We start from the raw sequence: 26,706 nt of genomic DNA on the forward strand, positions 1-26,706 counted from the left end.
CTTAAGGTCCTTTTGATGTCCCCAGCATTTACAGTCATAGAAACAAATAGGAATAATAATAATAAAAAGAAAGGAGTACAATGCTACATTGCACTAACAATGTAAAGGTCAGATGAGACACCAAATGTTTTAGGATCATTTTTTTCATGTAATTCTAGGTATTTTTCTTGAAATCTAGGGTCGTTAATAGGATGTGCATGGATGTAACTCGAGGATTGTTTATGACATGCAGGCCATATATTTCAGCAATGCCTCCAAAAATCTTGCAGTAGAACTTGGTAAATAAGACTTGATATTTTCTTTTTGTTATAATCATTCAGATAATTTGTCTTTCTCTAGACTTGTACTTTTTTGTTGTTGCTGTTACTGAGCTCTCAATTTTCCTCTGGGATTTTTCCCCCAATTTCTCTGCTAGACCATTTCCTTCATCTCACTTTTAGTTAGAGTCAGTTCTACCAATTCACTTGCCAATATAACTAGGTCTCCAGACACTATCCTTAATAAAATTTTGGTTCATCTAAATCAATAAATTCACTGGGGTTAAGCTGTCATCAGCATATCATGTTCTCTGTGTTAGTGGTAGTTGTCTAAATATTGGAATATATTCAAAAATCTCATATAAATGTGTATCAGTGGAAAACTGGTAAAACAGTCAACATACTGTTCTTAGGAATACAGTATAAACTTCTTTTATCAGGAGCTTAATACCCTATATGCTGTTTTGACAGTGGGACTTTGATTTTGCTTTTTTGATACTTGTCCTTGCAGCACAATTAAATATTAAATACATAGTCTGCAAATGTTGCTGTAATTAACTGATGATTATTATTACATTTGGAATTGTTGCTAGGTAGCTCCCCTCTGTGTTAACAGAAGGAAAAGTGAGTCTGGATACTAAAAAGCTCTGTAAATTGTTTGTATGAAAGATATGAGTAGCTGGCTACACTTGTTTCTATACTAAAGGTGTTTGGGTAAATGTGAAAATATATGAACCAAAATCTGAGGAGTCTTGGGTGCTGAAAAATAGAAGTAAATACTAATTTACTAATTAAAATGTAAGTTTTACATTTTAAAAAGGCTGGAAAAGGCTGGACTCTAAATGACAGTGGTGTTTTCTCCTCTCTCAAAAAAGAAAATAACTTAGACTGATCTATCCAGATAAATGGGCATTACTCTGCAATCCTTATAAAGTGAATCTCAGTGTGAATTATATATGTAGCAACATTTACACTGCATGGCATGTTGATAAATTCACAGAACTATTTAACTTGGTCACTTGTGAACATGAGTAGTGTTTTACAGTAGAGTGAGCTAATCTGTGTTTGTCTTTTGTACCTTCATTTAGGCAAAAAGGCTAATTAAAAATAGAAAAAAAAATTAAAATTATACCATTATTTTCCCAGTTAACATATGAACTAAAGTGAAATCCAGTGTCATATACACAATAGTCACACAGTTAGGAAGAAAACCAGTGTTTAACGTCTGCAGGTGCAGAGCCACATGATGTACAGATATCAAAACCAGGAGAAGCCAAGGCTGCTTGTGGGTCTGTGCAACTCTGCTCATGTAACCAAGACATTGTGTCATATGATGGGTTAATAGGTGAGGGGTCACGTCAGCTCAGCATTGTATGAGGCCATCTAACTGACCCAGCATCTCTGTAAGGGGCTGAACTAACTTGGGTCATGCTAGGTTTCTTATTTCTCTATAAATGTGGCAGTGTATGTCTTTAATGCCCATAGTAATGTTGTAAACCTAATTTATTTTTGTTTTGCAGTGTCTTGTGCTTTGCCCAAAGCTCTCATTACTGGACCTGTGACTTGTCATTCTCATATCTTGAAAAAGACCTGAAAAGGTAACTCTAAGTTATGCAGAAGCTGCAGATCTGAGGTGATAAATTGCAAAAATCTCTTTAGATCTCTAAACATTTTAAAATAAGATGTGAGTTCAATTAAATATACCTACTATTTCCTCCTTGCTTTTTCTTGGAAAAGTAGCTGATATGAGAACATCATAATTTGGGAGTATCTGACTCTGCCTTTGATTATCTGCAAGTAACAATCAGACACAGTTACAGTTTTTTACTCTACTTAACCAATGAATACCTTTTATCTTTTTTTGACAAATACTATATGCTGGAAATATGGCATATATTAAAATGGTATACATAAATTATGGTATATATTAAAATGATGATTTTAACTTGTAAAATGTTTTATCTAAATTAATATAAGAATTTATTTTCAAATCCCTTTGAGCTTTCATTTGATATACATCATGAAAACTGCTTATTTATGTGACATTTTGTTACAAATTAGTATTTTTGGTGTGGGTCTGAGGAAGGTTCTTCTTGCATGGTCTACATCCAGGCAGGGCCAGGCTGTGGGGAGCTGGAGATTGGTTATGCTGTGTCATTTCTAGGGCAGACACTGATGGCCCTGGGGACTGACATAGGGTCCTGGGCTGTGGGCAGGGTAGGAGGAGCTCTGGAGGAGGCTGGGCTGGGGCAGCCAGGTCCATTGCTGTCCTCAGACCCTGACACCCTGTTCATGTGTTCCCTGGGTGAGCTGGTGTTGCTTCACTTGCCATGGGTGCCCTGAGGTGGATCCCAGGCCATGCCTCAGCCTGTGCCCTGGGTGCTGGCATGGCAGCCTCCACCCCACAGGGAGGATAACAACAGGGACACTCCTCTCAGCTTTTAGTAGGGTATTGGATGTCACTGCAATAATTAACCTGAATAAATTTTCATCTGCTTTATAGACTTATACTGGAAGCTTGCTTCTGTTGTCACTGAAGTGTAGGTGCCTTGTGGGGGAGGTTTTGGCTGTTCAGTTGGGATCCCTCGCCAGTGCTTGGGACTAATTGCCCAGGAGTAGAGAACCCCATACCCCACCAAGGCTGCAGTTACACGAGCTGGCACCTACAAGGCTCGTGATATTCCCCACTTTTGCAAGAAGTTGCCAACATATTTCTAATAAGCACAAAGGGATGTAGGCACCTCCATGTTCTTTTAATAATATGGTTGGTAATCTGTTTAACTCTAACTCAGTGGGAAATGTGCACTTGTTCCCTACACTGCTTCTAAGAATATTGAATCAAATATCCAAATATTGATAAAAAACTATACCATACTTTGGAGAAAGTCCACAAGAAGGAAACCAGAATGATTTATAGGCCAGGAAAAATAATCCACAAGGGAAGATTGCATGAGCCAGCTTTGTTGAGTTTAAACAAGAGAGCAGGAAAGAAAAGTAAAGAAAATCTTCAACAGGCTGCTACAAAAGTGAGCTAATACTGTCTATTTGTTGTCATGGTGAATTGAACAAAACATAGTGAGCATAAATTGCCAAAGTGGAAAAAGTGAAAGGTTTGAAGAGCAGAGAGCTGAAATGCCTAACAATGGCCAAAAACCTGTCAAATTTCCATCCCTGGAAATTTCTCTGGAGGCGTTAAATGACATCTGCAAAGAAGGAGAAAAATGATTCAGTGAAAAATCTTTTACACCCTCATCTATGATTCCATAGCTCATGCTGCACAACTGATAAAATACAGCCTGAGGTACCCACGTGTGTGACTGATGGCTCTATTTGTCACAAATTGGTGCAATTTTATACATTTGCACATATTCACACACATGTCTACATATCAGAAAATATCAAACCAAAGAGCCTGAAATATATGGCTAAATGTGTGCATGGCTAAATATATGGCTAACTTCACTCTCTGCAGGAATTACTGGTTGTCACAGAGGAAGAATGTCTTCAATAGCAGTGCCATTTTACCAGAAGAGGCACAAGCACTTTGATCAGTCCTATCGCAACATTCAGACAAGATATGTACTTGAGGAATATGCAGCAAGAAAGTAAGTGCCGTGTATTTGAGCATAAGTAGGTCTCTGTTTTGGGTAGTCAGTTCTTAGAATCAAGATACTTATCTTTCCCCTCCACCCCAAAAAAAAGTGATTTATACAGAATTATAGTTTTCCACTTCCTTCCATTAGCATGCTCCTTGTTTGTTGTCTCCACCAGCATAAACTTCCTAGCAGCATTGCAAGATACCTACATAGACCTTTTAGCTTAGGATTTGTCCTGTTTGGTACCTCTAAATTGAAAATTCTTCCTTGTAGGCTAAAATTGAAACTCTGACATAAGAAAAATTGACATGAAATTTATTGTAAGTCATAGAAACAACTTTTTACCCATTCCTTCTGTATGACATGATGATATTCCTTCTCCTGAAGTTGGCTATAGCTAATTATAGTTTTAGTGATTCAATTTCCTTTTTAAACTTAAATGAAAGCTTAATGCTTCTCATTTGAAATCTCAGTGTTTTAACCAGAAAATACACATTCTTTGTATCTCAAAGCCTGAAACATTGTATTGTGGTTGCTTTAGAATCACCATTCTCCCTACTTGGTAATTAACATGCCTGCCTAGCTGTCTAGCTGGTCCAGTTTCCCTTATGAAAGAGGACAGTTGCAGAAAGATCTGTGAAATACAGAAAAGCAGGAATACTTCAAAACAGACAATGCTATGTATTATATGTATTATGATTTGTGTATTAGACAGTCTGGTACCCTTGAGGTTCACTGACAGGCTATCATCACACCTGAATGATTGAAGACTGAAATAAATATAAATTTAATAGAATGAAATAAAAATGCCTAATGACCTCAGTGACAGATGATGGGCATAAAGCTCTTGAAAGACAAGTGACAATCAGCACAGTGCAGTCATTGAAGATACAAAGGTTTCTCACTGAACTGTGCTCAGTCATGGTGCTCAGCTCATTCAGCTCAAAGTAATTTCTTTGACATTTGTGAGTTCATGTTTTACCTGAATTGCTGGGTTATAACAATCTATTTTATATTTGAAGGGCTGCTTCCAGGAAGGCTGCTTATTATGAATCGACTGGCTTGGGCAAAACCACATGTAGACTCTGTGCCAGGAGGGCACGCACCTTGGCACATGAAGCAATGCAGGAATCCAGGAAAAGGTAAAGCTCTCTTGGTCCACTCTGACCTGTGTAGTGGCTCTGGTCCCAACTCATTTGCCAGGGCACTTTTCTGAGTTGACAAGACTGGAGGCTTCTCTGTCACTGTTCTTCACTAATCTGTTTTGGCTGGAACACTAAATGACTGAGTGTCACTTTCCGTCTCATATTTCAACCCAGAGTTGTTCCCCTGGTCCCCACTCTGACCCTTGAAAACAGCTTTAAACCAAAAATAAATTAGAATCCATCTGGTTATCCAGAACTCATTTTGAACAGAGCTACTCCACTATTCCTAAATTTCTAATTTGGACCAATTAAAATGTTTTAATTTCTTTCCTGAATATCAAAAGGGTTTATCGTCATGTCTCAGTTACTGCCTTAATAAGAGTCTCAGAGTAACCATGCTGATGGCAATATTCCCCTTAGTGAATTTCACTGTTTCTGCTCTGTTTTGCTCTACAGTTACTGCACCAAAGACATGGAGGATTTATATTACAAGAAGGAATTCTGCCTTGTTTGTAGAAAATAGGTTGTGCAAATCATACACATCCATATGGTTCTGGTACTTGGATTGGTTTGAAATATATAACCTTCAAATAGAAATCTCTAGGAAAATCAAATGATTTTATATACTTTAGGTTTTTGAAACTGTTTTAAAATTCAGCAATATAAAAAAATGGCAAGACATGGCTGGTATTTAAAGTATGTTGAAATGGAAGGTACAAATAAATTTTTTTAAAGTATCAGACAAATAATAGCTTGATTCACTGGATTTCATGGAAGTTTTCTTATTTAGGTTATGCTTTCAGAGTCTTGCCATATGTTGACTATATTGACAGATATGTTAGAAATATCTGATATTCAGTACCTTTTTTTGTCCTGTGAAGGAAAAAAGTAGCATAGGCTGTTTACTGAATCAGCATGAATGAAGGAAACTGAGCTAGTTCCTCCTAAAAAAAATTTACAAATTGGAGTGTTTTTAGAAATTCTGAAGAATCTGTGGAATTATGTTTTCAGAGAACAACTCACAATTTTTTCAAAACTTTGTATTTTCCCTGGTAGTATCTATAATACTTCCTGCTCATCTTTGTCAAGGGACAGCTTTTTTTGCATTCAACTGTTCATCAAATCCTTGTGAACTCCTTGGTCTGTATCTTTTGGGTGAGGTCAGGTGAAACAGCCCGTGGAGCTACAAGAGCTCCCAGGTTCTAAATCTTCTAAAGCTAAAGATACTAAGTGAGCTAGGCTCAACTTTTGCTGTGAACAGCTATTGAACTTGCCTTCACTCCTCTGCCTTCTTGTGTCCATGGGAAGGAAAATCAGGGGCCAGAAGGAGGCTAGGCAGGTTCTTGATCTTGATTATCAGAGGATTGTGGGGAACCATGTCAATGTGAACATGGCAGAATTCAAGACTTAGAGATATGGCCCCACAAATACAGGGGGAAAGAATATGAAGAAAATTCACATGATTTCACATACTCAGGGTATGCAGATAGATGCTAAAAATTGTTCCTAACCTAAATTTTACATCCTACTGATATGGTTTCAGAGCCCTTGGTTGCCAGATGTGTATGAGTGGCAAACTTAAAGCTTGACAATGGTTATCTGATTTTTTTTCTTGTCCCACAGGAGTCATGAGCAAAAGTCTCATGTAAGTGATGAGAAAAGAATCCGTTTTGCCAGTGAGTTATCTGCTTTGGAAAAAGAGATTCACACAGCCAGGCACCGTGCTCGAGAACATCTGGATAGACTTGCTGTGCAAAGAATGGTACCTGCTGAATCTTTTTGCTCCTATGCAAAAATAATGACAAGATGTACTGAAATTTAGGCCTGCGCTTCAAATATTTGTAGTGATTAACCATTTTTTTTCTGAATTTAAGGTCTCCTACCCTATTTGAGTCTGGTGCCAGATGCTTCTTTTTTTTTCCCATGTTTAATAGGTAGAAGAAAATATGGCTCTGGAAAGACATATAATTGAAGAAAGAATAAGTCGAGCCCCTGAAATTCTAGTGCGGCTGAGGTCTCACACTGTCTGGGAAAAGATGTCTGTGAGCCTTTGCTTTACTGTACAAGGATTTCCAATGCCTGTTGTACAATGGTAAGAGACTGGCCTTTCCTAGCCCTCTAAAAATGTTGTTAAGCTTTTTTCATTTGAAAGTTATGCCATAACTGATAAGTGTCATGTATATAATGGCTTTGTTAAATCCCCTTTATAATCCTCCTAGATGTGTTGGATTGTAGCAGTTGATACTACAGTGGAAGGAGTGGGAGGAAAACTTGCTGAGTGGCCTTGTGCAATGTGAGAAACGAGCATTTCAGAAGGCAGACAGTGGAAGGCATTCCAGTCTTTCTGGCCACTGAGTCTCCTGAACACAAACTAGCACGTGGCAAAATGCACAGAACTCGCAGGCTACTTTCTAAGCCTGTGTAAATGTGCACAGCACCACTGTTGTCATGGCTGGATCTGTGGTCATTGAGGAGGACATAAAGGTCCTTTCAGCTGCTCTCCTCTCTGGACAGGTGCTGTCCTGTATAAATGAAAGCTTCAGGCTGGGCTGTAAAGACCTATCATGAGGCATAATTCAGTTGCTGCTCCCCTTTATGTGCTGAAGCATTTTAGTATGGCACATGATAAAGTTTGCTTCCCATCTTGTATCAGGGTTAGTGGATTTGAAAGTTCGAGCCCCAGGCTATCTTCTCTTTACTTCTTTTCCTCATCTTCTAGATTGAGTGTGCATCTTCTCTTTCCACTTCCTTGCTGCTATGATGGTCCTGATTTTCCTTCATGGACCAATATGTACCTATCCATACACACTATAAAATACTCTGTGCAAGTAGAGAGAGTTCAGATGCTAGTAAATGATATCTTGATCCAAAGATCTACCAGATGAATTAATAGTTGCTGATATTTGAGTTTTATTTTTTTCTTGATTGTCAGGTACAAAAATGAGGAATTGATTTCTCCTGCAAGTGATCCAACAAAGTACAGAATTGAAAGCAAATATGGAGTACATGTGTTACATATAAACAGGTAAGTCTTTCTGGGGAATAAAACAGTTTTTTTATATTCTATGCAAAGTATTTTATATAAAATAAAATTTAAAATTCACACAAAGGCTGAAAGAGAATTATTCAATTCAGCACACTTTTCTGATGGTACTTACTTTTAGGCTGGAGAAGGTTCACTGAGTACCTGAATATTAGATTATGAAAATGAAATGATAATTTAGATATTTGTATTCATTAACCTCAGCAATCTATGAGATATAAAAAGAGGAGGCGAGTAGCTGAAAAAATGGTAGATAATATTTTATTAGAATTATATCTTTTTAGCATTTGAAGTGGAAAATTATATGTTATTGTCATGACGAAGCTCTTTTAGGTAAACAAAATTATAGCTGGGCAGGCCAGGGATACACAACTGCATTTGTTTTCCTATATGCTAGGTCCTGCTTATTTTTTATCTCCTTTTTTTTTTCTTCCAGAAAGTAAGCAAGTGTAAATTACTTTTTTTAAAGGTTCTAATATAATTAATTCTATTTTTTCAAAATGTTAGCTTTGTGATACAGAACATGCTTGGGTATAACAGCTTCCCATACACTAATCCCATGCTTTCCAAAACAGTTGAAATGTTACATATGACTTGGTGTATGCTTTTTTAAAAAATATAAAAACCCAATAAAAATGAAGAAATTACTGCAATATTTAAATAGAAAATTAATATCTAGAGCAGAGACAGAAACCCCTTCTTTTAATTTCTCCAGAACATGAGCATCAGCTGTGCTGAAACAGCTGGAATATTTGTGGCTAACACTTGGCTGGCCAAACATTTAATCTTCTCTTCTGTCTCCATCTGTCAGCAGTGGAAGCAGCCCTGAGCACAGCCTTGTGGCATTAGTACAGAAAATAAGCGCATCATTCCTTCTGCCTTTGGGAAAGACTGCTTGCCTTTGTCATCCTTCAGCCAAGTCCAGCCCAACTGTCAACCTTTCCATAGCTCAGGATGGCAGAAACACATCCCTGTACAGAACCTGGCAGCAAGAATCACCAGGTTGTTGCTTCCTAAGATTCTTCAAAGGCACTCAGTCTTCTACCCCCAGGGCATGCTTGCTGACTGCTCTCTGTACCCATGGAATCTGTTCTTACCACTGTTTCTTCCTACCAAGATTACTTTGGAAGACAATAACAGGAGGTTAAAATACATAAACAGCTTGTCCTTTTGCACTCCTCTCCCTTTTAGCAGAGAAATGGAAAACCCTCTCCTTTGTTTGGATATGTGTGAATGCCAGTCAGGAGATGAAACTTTGGTCACTTCCTGATGGTGAGTGACTGTGACTGTATTTCCCTTGGTTAGCACTCCTGAGGAACTGCTTGGTGAGTCCAGATGCCAGTTATGTAGTATGTAGGTCCCCTTGTGATATTTTGTGAGTAAATAGCTTTTAGAAGAAATGAGAATCAGTGCTGATGCTGCTTTCTGAGCACCTGTAACCATCAAGCTGAAGGGTATTAATGGCTTCCATCACCCTTTGGTGATTTTTCTCTCTTTTCTCTGCTGGTTATCAGTCACGTAGTCACAAACAGCTTTGGGAGTGTTCAGACCCAGCTGTATTTCAGGCAAGTTCAGACATACCACAGAGCCATTTATTGGCACCCACTCAGGTTTCCCCACCCCCTGTCTGCTAGTCCCAGACCTGTATGTATTCATGCAGACTCCCTAACATTCCTCCAAGCTGCCATCTTCAGAGACTCTTGCTGCATTTCTCTTTCATTCTGTCTGGCAGTGTAGTCTTTTTGCCACCTAAAGATTCCTTGCTGCTCTCCCACAGATTTCCCTTCTACACTTTAAATAATACTGGGGGGTGGTTATAATTTATAGAGTTTATTAAATTAAATTTTATAATTTAATTTTTTCTTTATTACTAATCCATTTTTTCATCAGCTGTATCTTCTGTACTAAAAACACAGAAAATGGGCATGCAGGAAGTGGAAGACCGTTTTGTTAACACATAATTAATTGTATCATGTATTAAAAGAAATAGATGTATAGATAATGGTTAAAATATATGTTATTATTAATGCTCTTATACAAACATATCAATTAATTCTCTATCTTCCACTAATATCTTTGTGCACTTGCATTTTGTATTTTATGAATAATTTGTTTTTCTGGGAGGTGGAGCCATCAGGAGTTTCTTCCTATCCACTTCTGTGCCCTCCTCAGCTGTTCATACTAAAGTGCTGAGCTGAATGTAATCTTATCCACAGCCGCTCAGAACGGCCTTGGAATTTCTTGGCTACTTTTCTAGCACTTCAGCGAAGCCCAGGGAGTGAACTTTTTCCTTCTGATGCAAGTGTGATATTTATTCCTGTAAGTATTCCCTGATCCCAGTGGAAACATTCTTGAAGCACCAAAACCTTACTGTCACCTTGTTGTCTTAAAGTAGTAACTGGACACAATTTCATCCGCCACTGTTTGCTGTTCTCCAGCACCCACAAACCTATACAGTAGCCAGATAATTTTAATTTCTCTGTCTCTTATTTTTTATTATGCAGTGTTCTCAATTGCCATATTTTCTGTGTGCATTCAGTGCTATTGTGACTATATAGTGGCTCTTTTTTGCTCCTTTTAAACTTCTTCAAATGGGAGTTTGAGCTAAAGATCTCACTTGAGCTGTAAAGAAAAAGAGTTTGGAGTTTAATTTTGTTCTTTGCAGATCTCATAATGATTGCAAAAGTGATATGCACTGGTGGTTCATCCCATCTTTCAACTCACATTCATAAGTTATTAGGAGGAGACTGTGAGGAATCATTGGAGGGAAAGCTCTTGGTAGTTCAAATAAATCATACATGTCTGAGAATGTGTGGGTTTGTTTAAAATGTAATTTTTATCTCATATAATTTAACAATGCATAGGCACACAGTACAAGAAAAGATTTCTGTATCAGTGGTAGTCAAGATGAGGCGTTGCTTTATGAAATGGCTGAAAAATATTTTCTACCTGAGTGATTACCTCAGTACTTAACAGTTGTAACATTTTTAACTTCTTGGTTGCTAATAGCGTTTAGCAACAGAGTTGGGCTTTTTTGTTTCTTTGTTTACTCTGAAGATTTATTAAGTGGATCGTTGGGTTTTATTCAGCTGCGATTGGCTATGTTATATTCCCACTACGTGTGTAGAGGAGCCAGCAGGATGCTCTTCCCTGCGGGCATTCCTGACTGCCACCCCTCAGTGAGCGGGAGGGTGAGGACGGTAGGAGCAGGGGAGGACGTTTGACATTCCAGGGGACTGTCAGTGTGGTGTGGCCACACGGATTCACATACACAGGGCTCAAGGTCTGACAGCACTTTTCCTTCCCTTAGGGCCCTGTCCCTGTCCTGTGTGACAGCCGGGGCCGGAGCGGTGCGAGCGGCGGCAGCGCCGGCAGAGCGCAGTGTGGCTCCTGCCGGCAGCGGGCACAGCCGGCCCAGCGCCGCTGCGCCGCTTCTAGGGGAAAGCTTAAAAAACGAACCGTCTCTTCTAGCTATTCTCATTTAACAAATGACCCTGTGCGGTCAGTAGAGTGCTATTTTAGTTTGATTAGGCACAAAAGGCTGGAGATGATTTAATCTGGAGAGCTAGAGAGCGAGGCGTGCCCTTTCCCTGGGGTGGAAGCAGAGCAGAGCGGAGGCGCGGAGACAAAGGCGATCCTGCGGCGCAGCCCGCAGAGCCTTTGAGCTGAGCAAGGTGGGTGGGTGATGGACTGCAGCTCCCTGGGCTTAGCCGGTATGCAGCATCAGTGGCTGTACAGGCAGCAAAATGCTGTACTGCTCCTTTCCTCGCTGAAAGGCAAACTACAGCCCCCAAATCCGTGATCTTCTGACTTGGCAGTCACTGTCCCCTGTAACCTGCTGTAGCTGGGAGCTTGAGGAGATGGCCACCTGATAACAGCAGTCCATTTCCCCTAAACATGAAATCCAAACAAACAAAAAGAATCAGTCAGATTCATTCTGACTGGAGAATCAGGGCAGGAGAAGGCAATTCTGTGGAGTATTTCCACAATTTGATGTCTCATAATACTGAACACATTGTCATTTGAATTCAAAAGAGTAATTTTTAGCCGTGTAATTTACTGTGTACTGCCTCGTGTTCTTTACATGCACTGAATTGTGTTCTGATTCAGGCAAAGATGCTATTTCTCTCTTAACTCCTGTGTTTAAATGTACACTAGTCAGTTGGATGAATATATGCATTTAAATGTATTAGGCCGGGGAATATTCCCCACACAAGTATTAGCACTTCAGAACCTCATGTGGATTTGGAGCAATTTAATATTTGCAGAAAAGTATTAGTATCTTGGGACAGATACAGTTCTGCGCTCACATTTTATGCTATCTAAATGTACTCTATGCATATTTTATCTGACCTTTGTAAAAGCTGAAAAACACATTCTCCATCATAAAACAAGAATAACTGTTAGACCACACCTTTCCTCCTGGGTACTTCAAATGTAGTTTCTAACCGGTCTTGACTCAGTGCACTTTACAGTGTAATTTAGGAAATCTAAGATTTTTTTAACATGCAAGGAAATAGATAATTTCCAAGGATAATCCTCCATCTGAGCATTATCTGGCACAAAAGTCAGAACCTTATGTAACTTGCCATCCTGTCCAACTTTCTTCATAGTGAATATGAAACAAAAATGCTGCCTAGCTCCTAGCCACTAAAACCCTACATTTCCAATATAAGATTTAAAGGGGTCTCAGTGAGTACTAGGCTGTCTGAGATGGTTTATTTCTCTTCTGGAGAGTCAGAGGAGTTATCATAGCAAAGACATATAAACTGCTTTCAAAGAAATAAGCTACAGAAAATGGGTAGAGTTGTTATGACTTCTTAAATAGTAAGAAGTGCCTGGCCTGTGGAATTGTGTGTTCATAATAACTGTAAGAGCCTCATTTCTCTTCATAAAAAACAAAGGATGCTGAAAGAATGTGGTCAGCTATTTGGTTAGTTACTTCTTATGTTCTTCCTGAGAAAATTAATTATAACTCTCACTAACTTTTGTAAAATATTTGCTTTCAGATTTTGAGCTTCTTTTGGCTAATGATATTACCCTTTTGTGAACCTCCTGTTTGTTCTAGAGACATTTAAAATAATATTCTGTTTTCTCTAACTTGGACACCATCACAAACAGAAAGAGATCATCAAAAGATGTATTTTGCTGTTTCTTAGGAGAGCAAAACTATGGGGAGGGGATTGACATGAGCACAGATATATATCCATTTGAAAATTTAATCAGGTACCTGCCATTCTACTTTTTCATTTTCAGGAGACAACTTTGCAGTTCTTACACCTTTAAATTTCTGACACTTTGAGTGGTTTAACACTGTTTGGGACCCCAAGTTAGTTCACAATACATGTTTCTTTATTTTCTGGATTACTTTTAGGCCATCTGTTTTTTAACAGTAAATCTCTCTTTAGATCCTAGGTCCTGTGTAATTCTTACAGATATTGGTTCCTATTTAACAATTTTATCTGGTGTTCTACTGGAAAATGAAGTCAATACTGGGAGCAGATGATGACCTGTTTAAAGTGAGATTTAATCAGAGTTAACCTCAGTCAAGCAATGCTGATTTTTTTATTTTTGTTGTTAACACTATAGGAGCAACAAAATGTTAGAGAGCAATTAAGTTGAATTTGAGAGAAGTGAAGCAGCCTGAAGTAATGCTTTGTTTATGTGAGGAAATGGCCTAGTACAGCAGTGCTGGTGTAATGTTCATCACTCATTTATGAGCTGGGTGCTGTGTGCTGGATCAATGGGCTAAGGCCAGCTGTGTGAGGTTCAACAAGGCAAAATGATGAATCCTGCCCTTGGATGAAAACAACACCAGGCAGGGCTACAAGTTGGTCATGGGCTGTCTGGAAAGCTGCCCAGTGGAAAAGGAGCTGGGGTTGCTGGTTGACTTCAGCTGAACATGAGCCAGCTGTGCCTAGGTGGCCAGGAAGGCCAATGACATCCTGGCCCAAATCAGCAATAGTGTGGCCAGCAGGCAGGGCAGGGATTGTCCCCCTGTACTCAGCACTGCTGAGGCCACACCTGGAGTGCTGTGTCCAGCTCTGGGCCCTCACTGCGAGAAAGACATTGAGGGGCTGCAGAATGTCCAGATGGACATTGGGGCTAGTGAAGGATATGGAGCACAAGACCTGTGAGGAGCAGCTGAGGGAAGTGAGGGTGTTTAGCCTGAAGAAAAAGAGGCTCAGAGGGACCCTTATTGTTCCTACAACTGCCTCAAAGGAGGTTGTAGCCAGGTGGGGCCAGGCTCTTCTCCCAGGTAACAAGAGACAAGACAAGAGAAAATAGCCTCATCTGCACCAGGGGAGGTTTAGTTTAGCGATTAGGAAATATTTCTTCACTGGAAGGATTGCCAAGCATTGGACCAGGCTGCCCAGGGAAGTGGCTGAATCACCATTCCTGGAAGTTTTCAAAAATCCTGTAGCTCTGGCCCATGAAGTCATGGTTGAATGATTTAACATGGTGGTAGTGCTGTGTTGACAGTTGGACTTGATGATCTTAAAGGTCTTTTCCAACCTTAACAATTCTGTGGTTTCAATTCTTTTACATTGTTTTTCAGTCTCACTGTGCCTGTTCAGACTGTACTAGGGTTTCCTACCCAGCTGCAGGCTTTTTGGTTAAGACTGTAGTCTAGTCTTAGGACTTACCATTACGTCTTTGATAAATAATTTTATGATATATTTTGTAATAGTTTTCTTGATTTTGTGAAATATGTGGCAGTAGGGTTGCCTCCAGGAGGAGCTGTTAGACCTGTAAATTTACAGAGATAAATTGCAATTTAATGGGACTTTCATCAAGTTGTCCTTTTTTAGGCATCCCAGTACAGATAGTATAATTTTTGTGATATTACACTGTCCAGAATATATGCAAGAAGTGAAAAATGGGTGTCTGATGTGTCTGTGACAGCTGCTACATACTCCAAAATTGGCATCCTGTTATGAAATTTCTATAAAACACCCTTACATATTCCTTCTCCCACATCTGGGATATTTGACCTCTTAGAGGACAAGTGCAATCAGAGTTTCATCACTTGGCAGTAACCAAGAAGCCAAAAATTTGTTCTTTTGAGAGGAAACTAAATGGATGCATTCACAATATTGTATCTCATAACTGAAAATTTTTGGGTGGCCTCCATTAAATTTAATACTAAATAAATTGTTCCTGATGGACTCAATTTTAAATAAGGACTGGCACATCAAGATTTGTAGCTATATCTTATATGTGCTCATGGAACTTCAAGGAAGGATGTATTGAGACAATCTAACAGTGTTCTGCACCAAGTAACTATTTTTGGCTTTATATTTGTTTATACTGTCCTTGCATAATGAATACTTTTCTCACTAAAAAATATAACAAGCCAAGCTATGTATTCACCTAAACAATTTTGATCAGTGTTCCTGATTTTTTATAATTTTCCTGGATTGAGATATTAGAGAGGCAAAAAATACCAGTGTCTGCCAGCTGGGAATACCCATAGAAGGCACAATTTTAGCAAGAATGACATGTAATTTTATTCTATGTCTCTCTTCTAAAATATGGCAGAAAAGCAAGATGGATTAAAGAAGGTTACATACAGAAAGGGAATAGCCAGACTGGCATTGTCCACCTATCTTCTTTTGATCATTCCCTAAAGGTCATTTCCAGTTTGCTCAAGTCAATGAAGCCTGCACACTAAGCTGTGATAAAACTGCAGTTAAAAACAGTAGCAACTTTCTGATTATCTTTCATGGATATCTTGCACTGTGTAGACAACAAAGAGCTTTCTACACTTTCCTACCAGTAAAGAGCTTTATTCACTTTCCTTATGGTTGACATAGTTTGGCTTGTAATATCAATCATTAAAATAATTTTTATTTGCATAAAGAGACATCTGTTTTTCTCCTTCCCCTTTTCAGAGCTGACTTTGATGATTCTGCAACCTATTCAGCAGTTGCAACAAACGTCCACGGTCAGGCATCAACTAATTGTGCTGTGATTGTGCGAAGTAAGGCCTACTTCATATTTAAAATAATAAATAAATATAATAATTCAAGTCATTGAATGGTTCTTGTATGTTTATTCATAGGGTTCAGAGAGGATGAAGAGCCTCACCCAGCTGCAATAATGCCCTTCCACTGTAAGCCTTTTTTTTTTCTATTTGCTTAGATAATTTACGTCCTCTTGTCTGGGCAATGTCTTACAGACAAGAAAATTGGATACAACTTTCTTCTTCTGACTTTGATTTCTAAGCATTGAGTTACAGTAGGAGCTGTCCAGATGAGATGCTTTTGCTTTCCCAGTTGAATTTCTAGATCAGCATACAATATAACAGCAAATTCCATCTCCTGTTCAGATCAGACACTAATCTGTGCAACATACAATTTACTTGTGCTCAAGAATGCTTTCATTTTCTCATGCATAGTGCCCCTGTCATATGATGTTTGCTTCACCCACATTGATGTCCAGTTTCTGGAGAAGTTTGGACTCACTTTTGCTACTGAAGGGGAAACACTGACCTTGAAGTGTTCTATGTTGATCACTCCAGAGTTGAAAAGACTACGACCTCGTGCTGAGTGGTATAGAGATGGTAAGTTATCACATTGAATAGAATCTACCAGGAAAATGCTGGAGGAGACATTGAGGATACAGGTCAGGTTTAGAGCATCATATACTCATAATTAAATTTGGAATAGAGAAAAAGAAATATCTCTAGTTAGAATTTATAGTTCTGCACTCTCAATTAAGTGACTTGGTCAACATTTTCTTGTGCACACATTAATAGCAGCAGAAAGTAACCTCATATTGTGATAGTACAATAGTTATAACATTTACTTGGAAGAGATCCAAAGCCAGTTCTTAGATTTCACAATGACTCATAGTTGAATCCTGTGACCACTGAGCTGAAGGGTACTCACAGAGCAGTAAATTAAAGTTTGAAGTACTGAGGTACATCTCTCTACTTTAATCTTGCTCCAGCATTTATTGTGAATTTTATATTAAAATCACATCAATGTACAGTTAAGCAATATTTATAGAAGCCAGGCCTGATACACATATGTTTGCTCTGCTGTTTATGTGCCATGATTGTAGGTTTCTTGTCTTGCCTCTTTTGTCTGTGAAAACCTATGTTATGCCAGGTGAAGCAGTCTTACCATGAAGCACTCAGAATAACATCACTAAACTTATCATATACTGGGGTGAATGATACACAAACCCTACATGAGTAGATGTTTTTTCACTGCAGCAGAGTTTTGAAACATAAAACTAGCTACTTAGGGCTTAGGATAGCAGCCTGTTGTAGATATTTATCCCATCAGTTTTCACCAACCACAATCTGTGTAGGATTCTAAAGTAATTACTCTACTTGAGGATTTAAGGAAAGCTTTGGTTATTTTTCAATTGTTTGACCTAAGGGGACCACGTTTGAGACTGGTGGACTTCCAAGACTGATGTTAGGACTCGTCTCCAAAAAATTGGCAGAAATTTCCATAGTGGACAAAATGTGAAGAATAAACTAAGAAATGACAGTAAGATTGAGAAGGCAGTCAATAAAATTCAAGTTTACAAAAATCAGAAAAATAATTGTTTTGTTACTGCTTGTTATGCCTTTTGTTTCACATGTATCATACTTTTACATAGAAATTATTCAGGGAACAAACTACTACTTAATTTTTCATTCATATTTTTCTATCATTGTGGTTACTTCCTTGTGATGAACTATTAGATATCACCAAAGTAAAAAAATATGAGATAATAAAAATGCCTTTTTCTGTTTGATGAATAACCTAAAATCTAAGGCTGATCTTTTAATTCAGATTCTGTTCCCACTGAAGCACACAGGAATTTTGCTATATGCTTCAGGGTTTTTAATAACTAAAAATAATCCCTCACTTCACTCTCGGATGAACCATAATTTTCAAGGGTACCTTTACCTTGTCTCTTACTGGGCACAGTTTCTCAAGGTGCCAAATCTCTCAAATTCTAAATTTGAAACCTAATTTTCAAGGAATGCAGAGTATTATTCCACTTTTCATAGGACATGACATTTTCTTGCACTATGAACTAAAGCTTATGACCCTTTCTCTTTGCTCTTTCATAATAATGAGATAATTCCTTCTTGATATGTAACAATACTTTGTTTCTCCCCTTATTTAACTTAATAAGTCTTTACTTGTGAAAACCTGAGATGAAAACTTGGTCTGTTTTAAACCAATAGACTTTTCCTAGGGTGGCAGATAGGTGTTTATCCCATTATTCTACTTATGTGATGTGAAATAGGATGTTACAAACAAGCTTAGATTTTTCCTTCATTACAAGTACGCGGATCACAATATTTCCAAGGCACATGTACATTAACTGGAAGAATGTTTTGGCAAACACAGCAGAAATTCATGCACTATGAACCCATATTATGTGCTACAATTCCCTGTGTTGAGTCCCTTGAGAGCTGGAGGCAATGCATAAATATTAGCAATGAGAAGTTAATAACTTGTCCAGCATCATGAGGTAATATTTAATTCTACTCTTGCATTAAGACTGTACTCTGTTGAAAAATGAGTGGGTCTTGGGTCTTTGAAGAGACAGGAGCAGTTTCTGGTTGTTGTAAAGATGTTTATTGCATGAATACATCAATCTCAAAGGCATAGAGTTGAGAGTATTAGTCCATGCTAAAAGCTTTCTGGCATAGAGTCCCGATCTTCCAAGCAGAAGCAGCAGAAGCAGCTAGCAGAAGTTACTACCACCTCCTTTGCATCCCAGTACAGGGGGATTTTCTTCATAAATCATCAGCTAAAACCACAATTCTAAAGCCTTCTTCCCTACACCTATCTGAGCTTAATTCTAATGTGTGAAAGTAGTGTCAGTTCTTACACAAAATCTATGCATATAGTTCTATCTGTTCACGCAAACATTCTATCTGTTCTATCTAGAAATGCAAGCAGTGTGCTTCTATGTTTGTGTTATGTCTGGAGCTAAGTTAATTTTGAAAGGCAACACAACTGAACTTTAGGCTTTAGAACTTCTTACTAGCTAACACAGTCTCTTAAGGCACTTAAGATATATTTCTGCTTACTTAAAACTAAAACTTATACTCCTACTTCATGTCTGTGTGGCATAATGTATTTAAATTTCTCTAAAGGTTCCAATTCAATCCCTGCCTTCCTTTCTCTCTCTGAGGGATTCGGAGAGGCTTCTATTTCAGGCATTCCAACAGTACCCTTTCTAAAATTGTTCAGTTTGTGTTAATCAAATAAGAGCAACTAAAGCCCTGAGGTAGATATGTGTGATTTACTTCTAATAATTATACACAGGAGAAGTATGTGTTTATCTAGCATAAGTAAACTTCACACTAGTGAGAATTACTGAGGGTATCTAGTAGACTCCTAGGGGCATATAAGTCAGCTCAATTAAATCCTCTGAATTGATTTGGGATTTCACAAACATGAATATGTCTATTATTCACGGCCCACTTAGAACAATTTAGGATACTGAAAGAACCATTCAAGATACTGAAAGAAAAAAATCAAAATAATGCTTCAGGAATGTATATCTAATGTGGACATGACCAGCTGATAATAGGAATTTTCTGTTATTGATCTCTAATGTAATATAAACACTATAAAGCTTTATGAGCCAGCATTCTGCAGCCATTTATATACTGTAACCTGGAATAAAATAATTGACTTCAGAAGGAAAAATCATGGAGTGAAGTATCTAGACAAAATCTCAGCAGAACAAAAAATACATGATGAAAATAAGTTTCAGTATGTAGTAGTTCCCCACTCTTTGTATGAATTTTAATCAGAGTCATGTATTAGGAAAATTATCTTATCTATTATAAACAGCATGTGAGGTTTGAGACATGCTGCTTCTGAGTAGTCGTCTTCTGCAAGTAAATTCTGGGAAAAATAACAGATCACAACATGTGAATAGACTGTGAATAGTGAGAACTTGTAAATGTGATATTATTATGGCAGCAGGTTTAGGAATACTTGTTCTATAAATTGTCCAAACTTTATTCCAATTGTCTTGTCTACAAAGTCATTCATCCAGACCGCATTAAAAAACAAAAGCTTCTGCTAACTTCTGGTGGGTCTTTGGCCTTGTAGGGGGAAAAGAAGTTTTTCTGCTCTTACCAAACACAACTGCCTCCTCAATTTCTGCTATCAGGTACACATAAAGAAATGGGTGATTCTGGCCTTCGTAGAATCACAGACTTGCCTACAATTTCTATATATTCAAACTATGGTAGCTACCAATCCACAGAAACTTTGAATCTAAATAAGTGAACATCTTTTCAGAGATGCTGGTTAATCAATTTTTTTATGCATAGGATTTTCCACAGGGCTCATGCATTGATTAACTTTTCTAGGTGAAGATATTTTCTGATTTAATTTAAAGTACATGTCTCTCCACACAAAGTCTGAGTACCATTGTGACATGGCAGAAAGGGGACACACAGGTTTTCTGGGTAAGGATCTCATGACTAAGAATCTCATGGGAAAGAATGTGATTGAATTTGGCTTGTGTTCTTCTCATAAACTACTACATGCTTAGCTGATCATGCAATTTACTGCTGTAAGATTTAGTAGCGTGTGTCTGCCACATGCTTTACTATTGGAACATGTGTCATGTTTTCTACCTACTTATGAAACTCAGCTGGTAGGTGAGAACACTGATTCCTTTGCAAAGTTTGAGTGTTGGCTCCAAATCTATTTAAGCTGTAGAATAATGAACATTCAGAGATATTCAGATTTTTTTAAATACAGTTCTGCTGCATTGATTACAATAAATTTGTCTATGATTGGCCTTAGGGAGTTAAAAATCAAAAATAACCCAATCACCCTTATTTAAAAGGATGATATGAGAAAGACCCTTACCTAGCATAAAACATCCTGTTCACTCTTTTGTTCTGATTTCACTGGGCAATCAGATTAATGTGCATTAATCTTGGGTCACCACCTCTCACCTTTGAGAAGTTTAAATTTAATTTAATTCAATGCTCAACAGGCATGCCTTGAAGATTTAAGTTTCATGTATATTTATATCAGTTTTCAGATTAAAAAGAAATATATTTTTTTTAATTTGTAAGAAAAAGTTGAATAAACTGACATTTGACCTCAACAAGAAGCAAAACGTATTAAAAATGAAATAAGGTCCCACCCTGCATTCATTATAGGGTATGACAGCTTTTCATGTCAATATTTCTAAATGTAACATTTTTGTCTCTCTGTGTATTAAAAAGAATAGTGATGGGAATTTTGTGGCTGATACTGTATTCTGTATTACTAGACCTCATATTCTTTAAAATTTACTGATTGAATAATTTTAGAGAGATGCAACTTACTCTCTGTAGTGTTTTAATACTATCCAAAGCACTATCATCCTGAATAAAACTGGCATAAATATTAGTCTGTGTCCCTGGTCAACAGAGAACTGCACTAAGATGCAGGTTGTTCTAGCAGCACAGTAATGTGTCTGATGGGTCTTTTCTTCCAGATGTGCTGCTAACTGACTCCAAATGGACAAAGCTGTATTTTGGAGAAGGCCAGGCAGCTCTTTCCTTTACTCATCTGAACAAAGATGATGAAGGTTTATACACCCTGCGCATGGTTTCAAGAGGTGGAATCAGTGAATGCAGTGCATACCTGTTTGTAAGAGGTAAATTCTTAATCTGGTTCTTGAGGAGAAATTAAAATCGTTATACAGTTTAATTTATGAAAAAATTTCCAAGTAATTACTGAAGTATGAAAGAAATTTAGCCCTGTGGAATTTCATAGTAATTTGATTTATGTATAGTAGTCTGTATGAAAAACCAGTCACCTTACATGAATGGGGAGCTTCAAGAGGAAGCTTCTGGGGACATTTTGTTTCTTTGAGAACCAGAGCAACCATGCTTATGAAGAAACAACTTCTTTCTTTCTTGTCCATCTCCTTTCCTGATAGGAAATAAACACCTTTGCATACAATCATTTTTCACTGTAATGGTTTTGGCTTTAGAGATTGGACTTTGGGAATGAGGCTTGTTGGGCATTCTTGTATCTTGTGCCTGGTTTTAGGGATACATGCAAGAGAAAGCAAAAGAAATATTCCTACCACTATACCAGTCATAGTCATGTTATTAACCAGAGGAAAGAAACAAAGTAAGAAACTAACTGACTGAAGAAATACAATTTTCACAAGAGACATAGATAAAAGAAGGCAAATGTATTAAAATAGAATAAAGGTCAGAACTTTTCATCACATTTCAATGCACAGCTCTCAGTGAAGTAAAAATAAACTACATGTACCTGTGAATAGAAATTAGTATTCAGTTTTCTATTTTTTTCACTGAAAGATAAAAATATTTCTGGTTAAGCAGTTCTTTCACTCTATTTAATACATTGGACAACATCCTTGATATGTGCAAACTGGAACAGCCCCACTGAGGCCACTGTAGCTGCATTAATTTTAAACCTTGTTCTTCTTGGAAACATATTGGAACATATGTACCTTGTGGGAGTGTCATCCAGACAGTTTGTGTGGGGTAAAGGGAGTGAATGTCTTTTTCAGAGGTTTGAAATCCAACTTCCTCACAGGACTGGTGCAAAGGCCTCATCAGCTTTGCAGTATGTCTTGAACAAGCCACTCTGGCATCCTGATCTCATTAGAAACAATTTGCTAAAGCTATTTCTATCCACATTACATTCCAAGAAAGGCATTATTCAGGTGAAAACACCCATTCATATACAAAAATTTTCTTAGAAGTTTTTGTTGTAGTGATGGGTAAATTTTAGGCATCTCTCTTGTCTATTTTATACTAAATTTGATGCCTTTGCATGCCCAGGACCCTGGCCTTGTGCTTTGTCCTCTGGAGTCTCTAGTGTTATCTGTTGGCCATTCTATTGCCTTTTTTCATGTAGGCTGTGATCTGATACTGAGCACAAACCAAACTACTTCACAACTGATTGGAATTAGACTCTATAAATTTAGACTCTCTGCAAGTTTTTTTTTTTTTTTTTTTTTTTTTTGTTTTTTTTTTTTGTTATAGAAATCTTCCTTTGAAGGGTGAGAGCTTTATTTGTTAAGAGATTTCATTAGGAGTTGTGGGTCCAGATTAGTCAATATCTCTCAAAATGAAGCCACAAAGGGTATCTTAAAGGTGGTATTTAGGACTATAAATATAACATAGCATTATAAATGTTCCAGGAGTTTGCAAAGTTTTCATTCTTTAACAGATTTTTTTTCCTGATCTGCATGGTTTTTATTGAGTATCTTGGTCTGATTGGTAACACATTGAGTCACAGCTTTCAGTGTGACAGAGAATCAAAAACACATGGGTGGGTTAAGCTTTTAATTCTCACAAAAAATAACACGTTTGATTCCTAAAAAGCTTTTCTGTACTCAAAAATATCCTTGAACAGTTTGTCTGTATAAAAGTATAGACATTATTGTCTTGAATCATTATTGCAGTGAATTAGTACATCATGAAATGTTTGGGCTTCCATTCATATAAACAAGTAGCACAATAAACTGAAAGTATTACCTTTGACTTTTTGATGTATATCAGAGGAGATGGGGTCAAAACCAATTTATTTTAATTTGTGGTCCAGATGCTGATGCATTGATCGCAGGAGCACCAGGAGCACCAATGGATGTTAAATGCCATGATGCTAACAGAGACTATGTTATTGTTACCTGGAAACCACCAAATACAACCAGTGAGAGCCCTGTTATTGGATATTTTGTTGACAAGTATGTAAACATTAGCATGTATTTAATTTTGTTAATTGCCAGAAATATGTATATACTGAATAGAGAAAAAAATACCATTATATCTTTTCAGTGTGTGTGTTCTTTGGATATATTTTTACAGATGCTTGGCACTGGAACTCAGTTACACATTGTGTTAAATTATGAGATTGTTCCCTGGAAAACTTTTGGCCCAGATAATTTAGTACATTCAGAGGAAAGTCTGGGCACAGTCTGGGAATTAGCAGGGGCTGGAGGCCATTCCAAGTAATATTTGCAGGCAGACACATTTTATCATACACTTAAAATGTTCAATAGTATGGATGTGGGCACATCAGAAAATGAGCCCTGACAGTATTTAATTTATAAAAACTAGAATCCATGGGCATCTTGAATTAGATTTAGTCTCTTTAATCTCTCTGCTGCAAAAGCTGAAACATAGGAGTTATTACATTATCATTTTATTTCTTTCTTGAATGTAGTACAACAGGAGCTCAAGGCCTGGACTCCTGGGAGCTGGCAGTTTAAATCAGACTGGCAGGCCTCTGTCCTTCAATGAGCTTTGCACTTTGCTGGGGTTCAGATCAGTGCAGGCAGCTGACAAGCAGAGGATCCAAGCACTGTTTTGTATGTTTTGCTCTCCCACTGAAGTGAATGCTTGCTCCTTGTAGCTGGAGCAGATCATCTTATCCTTAGTATCTGAAACTGTCAGTCAGCAAAGCCTTACTGAAATGATTTCATAATGTATTCTGCTCTGCACTTAAAAGCAACATTTGCAGCTCGCTGCTATTTGCTACCCTGTCATTTGGTCTAATTCAAAGATAACTGTCTGGGAAAAACAAAAAATAGAGGTTTATGAATGGTAGTCAGTATGAGGAAATTAACTTGAGACCTGGGGACTCTACCATCCATATCCAATTTATGCAGTACATAGATTATAGTAGTATTTCACCTATATTGTGTATAATCTAGTCAGATATGCCGTTTGACACATTGCTTGTATCACTGCAATGCCAAGGAGCCTTTGATCATGACACAACTTTTTCTGGTACAGTCAGGGCAAAAGAGAGTCTTCTACACAAAGGTATAGTAGTAAGACAAAAACTATATATGTACACAAAAAGCAGTCAGTATGAGGACATCACTCTGCTTCTTGATGACTCCTATACTCTGTAGCCCAATCATTCTGGGAGGGAAAGTCACAAAGAACTTTACTTGAAAATATGACAAAGAAGAGATGAAAATTATGAGGTAAATCTTGAAAATTCATCATGTTCTGTGGAGATGAATATTAAAAATGAAAGTGAATAATTTATTCTTTACATGGCAAGGAAGAGAACCAAGCAGATAGATTTGAAAAGGCAAAAAACCATGGAAGACAAATGACCTTTGCTTTATGAAAAAAACATGAATAGAGTGGGAATTGGATCTCTGACCAGAGAAGAGTGCATAAAGTGTGTGACTTTCATTAATGAGGTGTATGATTTAGCTCCTCAGCCTAGCAAAGGTGACTTCTGTGGTTCTGACCTAGTGTGGATAGCATGGGGCATATTTATTGTGAGATGATACTGACAAATGCTGTCTTCTGCTATTCCAAGATGTGAAGTAGGTCTGGAAAACTGGGTCCAGTGCAATGATGCTCCTGTAAAAGTCTGCAAGTATCCTGTGACTGGTCTTCAAGAGGGACGGTCTTACATATTCCGTGTGAGAGCAGTGAACAGTGCCGGCATTAGCCGACCTTCTCGAGCCTCGGAACCAGTTGCAGCACTTGACCCCGCTGACCTGGAGAGAACGCAAAGTAGGTTATTCAAGGCTTCTTTAAAAAAATTATTTGATTTAAGATTCTGTTTGCCCAGTTAACTTAAGGAGAAGAGTTTATTTCTTCGTTTGATTGAAAACACTACTTTGCAGTCACTACAGACTGCAAAGTAGTGTTTTGAGAGCTTCTCCATGAATAGAGTAAGCCAGCTTGCTCTGGGGAGTAGTTTGTTGATTTAGCCTTGTCCTAAACCCCTGTGTAGATTCCATATATTATGTACTTGCACACCTTCTGTTTCATGTCTTCCTTTTGGTCAAAGGGGAATTAAAGTAATTATGAATACCTTAAAGCACTGCCCCAGTGTTGCCTGTGAAATCTGAGCTGAATATGCAATTTCCTTTACATATATGTGTGTATGGTTTGTGATTAATTCTTATAACAAAAGTATAGTTCATGATACAATTGAATACTAATCTGCCTCAAAATAAAATCCATCTACTGAAAGTATGACTCTTGCTTTTTAGCACATCTTTGAATAGCACTATCTTATCATGTCCTGTTTTCCTATAAAAGTATAAAAAACCAGTATAAGACTTCAAGTTGACTCTATCTGGGGAAAGATTTAAAAACAACATTATAGAAGCAGAGGTATACGGGCTTTTGAACATGTGACAAGCAATAATTTGCAAGATTTGTAAATATATTGAACTATTTTGATAAACTAATTGAATATTTTGATTAACAGCTATTCATGTGGATGAAGGGCGAAAGATTGTGATCAGTAAAGATGACCTTGAAGGTATGTAGCATTTCTGCAATTTCAATCCATATACTCTAGGAATTTTGCATCATAATTAGAAGCATAATTTGAAAAGAAATCCATTAAGAAATAAAGACACATACATGTGAGGTTGAGAACACAAGTGAACAGTGAGGTCTAAAGGATGGGGATCATCACACTCTCAACAGCAAAACTCTTCTTATATGTTGACAGCATTTTTTCCACCCTTTTGCTTTTACTAGTGCTAAGCTGACTGAAATGGCTGAACATTTAATTGTCCATTTGATTGCCCATATTTCCCCACTTTCTAGCTTTCTGGGAGCTAAGTATAATTTTTTTTAGACTGATTTTGACTATCTGAGCAAGTTATTGCCATTCTCATAAAAAATTACACAATCTATCTCAATTCTTTAATAT

At 37.6% G+C, this 26,706-nt stretch overlaps 1 protein-coding gene across 4 annotated transcripts in view; it reads left to right on the plus strand.

Moving 5' to 3' along the window:
• Positions 1-26,706, plus strand: part of MYOM2 (myomesin 2) — a 77,318-nt gene that overhangs the window by 3,918 nt on the left and 46,694 nt on the right. For 2 of the 4 annotated variants that reach the window (XM_085574592.1, XM_021551264.4), the window contains exons 2-14: positions 1,778-1,855; positions 3,730-3,862; positions 4,876-4,995; positions 6,622-6,760; positions 6,933-7,090; positions 7,931-8,023; positions 15,937-16,025; positions 16,107-16,157; positions 16,443-16,607; positions 21,518-21,679; positions 23,611-23,752; positions 25,348-25,547; positions 26,254-26,307. In XM_085574592.1, coding sequence (XP_085430718.1) covers positions 3,756-3,862; positions 4,876-4,995; positions 6,622-6,760; positions 6,933-7,090; positions 7,931-8,023; positions 15,937-16,025; positions 16,107-16,157; positions 16,443-16,607; positions 21,518-21,679; positions 23,611-23,752; positions 25,348-25,547; positions 26,254-26,307 — 1,480 coding nt within the window. In that variant the 5' untranslated portion in view covers positions 1,778-1,855; positions 3,730-3,755. Of the gene's footprint in view, positions 1-178; positions 279-1,777; positions 1,856-3,729; positions 3,863-4,875; positions 4,996-6,621; positions 6,761-6,932; positions 7,091-7,930; positions 8,024-9,338; positions 10,361-15,936; positions 16,026-16,106; positions 16,158-16,442; positions 16,608-21,517; positions 21,680-23,610; positions 23,753-25,347; positions 25,548-26,253; positions 26,308-26,706 lie in introns of those variants that run through there. The other 2 variants (XM_085574593.1, XM_085574594.1) reach the window with 2 other exon arrangements.

Source organism: Lonchura striata, chromosome 3 (genome assembly GCF_050655825.1).
Source record: "Lonchura striata isolate lonStrDom1 chromosome 3, ASM5065582v1, whole genome shotgun sequence".
Lineage (NCBI taxonomy): Eukaryota > Metazoa > Chordata > Aves > Passeriformes > Estrildidae > Lonchura > Lonchura striata.